The following is a 4,815-nucleotide window of genomic DNA, read 5'->3' as shown; positions in this document are numbered from 1 at the left end:
CCTGTCTCTAATTTTTGGCATTTCTTTACTATCCTCTTCAAAACAGTGAAGTCATCAAGAGGTACCTTTCTTCTGGTAGGTACAGCCATAATGCTCACTATAAAAGATTTACTGTGGAGAAGGGAAGCAGAGAATAAGACAAACCAACTTGAACTCTCCCTGTTCAAAAGATTTAGTATGATCTTTTACGTTCATGTATTGTCACTGAGCACATTATACAAAGAGAAAGTAAAGAATCACCTGCATATGCTTACGGAGCTTTGTTAAGGCCTCTTGTGCTTCCTGAAATGTCTCATCCAAACTTAAGGCTTTTTTATAGTAATTCTCAGCATTTACTAGTTTGTCTTCCTCTTCCAACCTAAATTCAAGTGATAATTCATATGCAGTTAAGCAACAGGTTTTGACATTTTTTCTTATTTTGGCAATTACCTTGTTATTTGCACTATGACACTACCACTGCACCCCTCCAAGACCCTACCAGCTTAGCCCACCTCAGTAAAGAAATAAAATGGCATTTCTGACATTATTATCTTCTAATCATCATTGGAATTGCTATTCTTTGAAATTTCAATTCCAGTTTCAAAAATACCACCTTTCTCTTCTTAACATTGGGCTTAAAAGAAATCTACTACCTGAATATTCAAAAAATAAAATTTTGTGTTACAGTGGTTGACCAGTATTTCAGAACATCATATTCTTACAAATGCTTTCTTTAAAAAACCCAACAATCTATTGGAATATATTCAAACATTTCACAAGACTTTATGCAAGCCTTTTTTTGCCAGGATTTCAACTGAGACAGAGGAGAAAGTGTCAACCAACTGCACAAGTAGGTATATTTCCAACAAAAACTTCTTGCTGTTTAACACAGTCAGGAAGGAAAGTTGCCATCTGTGTCCTAACTAGAATGGTATTAAAAAATACTGTGAGAAAACCTGTGAAGAACCAAAGAGAAACACAACCCAAACACTTACTGTCCGCCTCTTTCCACAAGCGTCTGACAGAGATATTTTCTTGCATTTCTATGGGTAGGACAGTTTTCTAAAGCAATTTCAAAATCACCTATGGCTTTGTTCAGACTTCCTTTTGTTGCATACCTAGGACAACAGGAAAGTAGCATGGATTTTAATAATGTTTCTCCTTCATAAAGTAGAAAAAAAACAATGAAACAAGATGACTCACAGAGCTCCACGTGCTACCAAAGCTTCAACGTTTTGTGGATCAATTTCCAAAGCCTTGTTGTACTCATTCATGGCTTCTACATGGCGTCCAACCTTAAAATAATCAACCCCCGCCTTCACACTGATGAAAAATATTTAGAAAATATTAGGCACAGTTACTCTATGCAGATTTTATACTGACAATTGCTCACAAAATATGGTTCCAAATAAGAGACAGGTAATAAAACTTGACCTAGTTATCATGGCATTTCAAATGAACACGATCTTGACGTTATTCCACAATATACTGTCTTTAATCCAAAATCTTAAGTCACTGGAGACCGTTTCTGCAGACGGAGCTACTACGTTACACTGTTTTTCACTTTTGGAATGAATACTTAAGCACTTGTACAACTTTTCAAAAACAGGCAGTGCATGTGCTAAATCTCCAGTTTGAGGCTTAAATGGCATGACAAGCAGCATTAGGACTTCCAACCCCCAATTCTAAAATGGAAAACTTTGTATGTGGTCTTGTCACAAATCTCACTCTCATCTCACTGGCATGTTATAAATATTCTAAGTTCTCCCTTTAACCTGACCTGTGTTTTGGAACTGAATGGCGAAACTTGATCTATCCTGTACCCACTTGGCAGTCAGGGCTGCTTTCAGGAACCTGCTCCTCGTTAGATCACAGGACATGGGGTGGAAAAACTGGTTCACTATGTATTTCCTTTTAAGAAATACAACCTGGAACCTAATTCAACCTAACAATAAGCTCTGACAAGAAAAAGTATTGCGTACCATTTCAAGGCCCAGGATGCAGACTGCTTTTTCCTCAATGCAGGGGCATAATCTTCTTCACTGAAGTTTTTACTGTGAGGAAAAAACCAAAACAAAACTGTCAAGCTGACCTTCTGACTCTACAAAATACATAATGGACTTAAAATAAGCTGAAATCTTATTTATACAATGCCTTACTGCTCCTCCTCAGTCATGAATGTTCTTTCATGTTTCTGAAACCAGTTTTTCCCAACCCATTCTAAAAGTGCTGAACTGAACTAGTACAGCTGCAGTACATGTAACAAAAATACACCATATTCACACCTGCTTTAGGGCCTAATATATATACAGGGCTCACAACATCAATCATTGCATGTCTGAGTCTATTTTACTGAAGAGATCAGATCTATTACAAAAATAAATGCTCTGAATAAACACCAGACAGAAAACATTGAAACTTAAAACATCCTGCATTTCAGTCCAAAGATGTAGACAACTTCTATGCAATAAATTCCTGAACTATCTGGTAAGAAACGTTGTGTGTAAGAAAGTGTCTTGCTTATTCAGAGCAACAGAATTTCAAATGTAAATTCCTTCCCCTAGAGAAGTCTCCTTTCAAATACTTAAGGACATGTAAGCTACAGTCATGCAAATCAAAATGAAAAACCTTTAAGTATAAGTGGTCTAGGACTTCCACTCACAAGTCTATTTCAATGGATTAGAATAATCTCCACAAAGCTACAGGATAGGGACAATGTAAAAATCACTTACATTTGAAGGCTTCTCAGCAAAGACGGTGGATTTGATTCACTTAGTCCTAGTTTTTCTGCTAGATATTCAACTAAGGATGGATTAGCGAAGCCCGGGGAACGATGCAAAACCTCCTCAAATGTCTCTCCTGTGTTAGCAACTTCCATACTTCGCCTGAAAAACACCAGCAACGTACACAAACACAACCTCACAGACACTAGACTCTACCTTATGGTGTTTATGTTTAACATTAAAATGCCTATATTGATATATGTTACGGCTCACAAGCTGTTTTCTTTTACAGGCGTGTTTTCTATTTGGCAACCTTTGCATCCTTGAGCCTAAATGAGCTTTTGAGACCTATTCTGGCAGCCCATCCAGGCACCTCCAGGACACACATAAACATTACAAACATTGCAGACAACTCTTGTGTCCTTCTGTCTCCTAACAGCAATTTAAAATTTTAAGAATTTCATTTTCCAGTCTCGCAAGGTTTTTGTCAGGTGGACTTTTTGTTGCTTTGTGGGTTTTTTGTTTGTTTGAATAGTTTTTTTATTTTTATTAAAGCAGTCTCACAGTGACACACAGTTCACTCTGCTTTCTGCTTTCCTTACATTTTGGCAAAGATGCTGAAGTCCAAGCACACCTGACATACTCAGAAACAGGTACATTAAAGAAATAAACCACAGAAAGTGTGCAGTCATCCAATTAATGAGAAACACTATTGACAAGTTTAAATAACAGTCTGTCAAGGATGCCCTTCAGACTCACTAACTACGCCAAGCAAGCACAGTTCTTACTTATAATGTAGCGGGAGGTCATCAGAAGTAACTACACCCAGTTTTGTACTGGAAAAATTCGGTGGAAGAGCTGAGCTGTAAAGTGACACTGTGAGCTTCTCATGGTAACGATCAACATCCTTGATTGCAGCTACAGAAACAATAAAAGTTTGGGTCAAGTTACAGAAATGTCTCAAAACACAGATTCCTGACAACTTGTGCAGCTACTTGCCTCGAATAAGGTCCCCATTTTGATAATAAGATAAAGGATCTCCATGGTTGCTTTGAGGAGGAACATCTCTCAAGGGACAAAGAGCCTGCAACAGAAGAAAGTAGAAACATCATAAACAAAACTAAAAAGCTGGGCTTTTTTCTCCCCGTGATCAAACCAGAAGTTAATTAGTTTAACATACTAGTTGATCACATCAGAGCTGTGCCATCAAAAGAATGGCTTAGTTAAAATAAAAACTTACATAACCAGAAATGATGAAATATTCAACTCAAAAGTAATAAACATTGACTGTGGGTCATAAAAAGAAGCATTTGCTGGTCCAACAAAGCACCATGAGCTGTCCACAAATTCAGATACCACCCACCACCCCCGAGTTCAGCTTCACCTTTGCCCGCTGCATCCAGAGAGGCAAGGGCCAACTAACACATCACACGGTCACTGCTTATCCAGTACAAAGCACTGATCAAAGCTGCATCTTACACTGATTTCTAAATCTGATATCTCCCGTATGATGCCACTTCCCAGACAAATCAGCACCATGAAGAAGCCAAATTCACGGATAGAAGTGATCCTCCCAAACACGATATCGCCGCGCTCGATGTCCCGAAAGAACAGAACCGCTCCAGGGGAGGCATGACAGCGTAATACTCTGCAACACAGGAGGCACTCACGGTCACAGACCCACCGAGCTACAGCCTGACAGCACAAAACCTTTCATGGCAGCAAAACACGTGTGAAAATCCGATTCATTTGTACTAACAGGAACCTTGTGCAGTGTCTATAAAAAGCAAAGGCAACGTTTTTCACCCAGTTTTTACAATCACAGCTAATGTCAGTGAAGTGCCCTGGCACCCAGAGGCCGTCCCGGCCGGACACCCCCCAAGCAGCGGGGGTTCCCCTGCTCACCCTCATTCTCCTCGATGGTGTCACAGAACGGCCCGTTGGGCCTCCAGGCGTGGGCGAAGAGCAGATCGGCCTTCTTGGCGATGAAGCGCTTGATCTCGGTGTCAATGCTCGACGTCTCTTTCCTAGGGGAAGGAGAGAAGCCGGTGAGAAACACCCTGCTCCCCTCACACCCCGCTCCCCTCACACCCCGCTCCCCTCACCCCCCACT

The 4,815-nt window shown here is 40.1% G+C and overlaps 1 protein-coding gene across 1 annotated transcript in view; it reads right to left on the bottom strand.

Annotated features, from left to right (window-relative positions):
* The window catches only part of TTC14 (tetratricopeptide repeat domain 14), a 12,415-nt gene that overhangs the window by 3,345 nt on the left and 4,255 nt on the right, over positions 1–4,815 (bottom strand). The window contains 10 exon segments of the mRNA XM_010000023.1: positions 241–358; positions 975–1,097; positions 1,183–1,302; positions 1,962–2,033; positions 2,712–2,864; positions 3,491–3,620; positions 3,702–3,786; positions 4,182–4,315; positions 4,318–4,350; positions 4,608–4,729. Coding sequence (XP_009998325.1) covers positions 241–358; positions 975–1,097; positions 1,183–1,302; positions 1,962–2,033; positions 2,712–2,864; positions 3,491–3,620; positions 3,702–3,786; positions 4,182–4,315; positions 4,318–4,350; positions 4,608–4,729 — 1,090 coding nt within the window.

The sequence above is a fragment of the Chaetura pelagica genome, unplaced genomic scaffold (genome assembly GCF_000747805.2).
Source record: "Chaetura pelagica isolate M959 unplaced genomic scaffold, ChaPel_1.0 scaffold20, whole genome shotgun sequence".
Classification (NCBI taxonomy): Eukaryota; Metazoa; Chordata; class Aves; order Apodiformes; family Apodidae; genus Chaetura; species Chaetura pelagica.
This window is presented reverse-complemented; position numbering and strand designations above follow the sequence as displayed.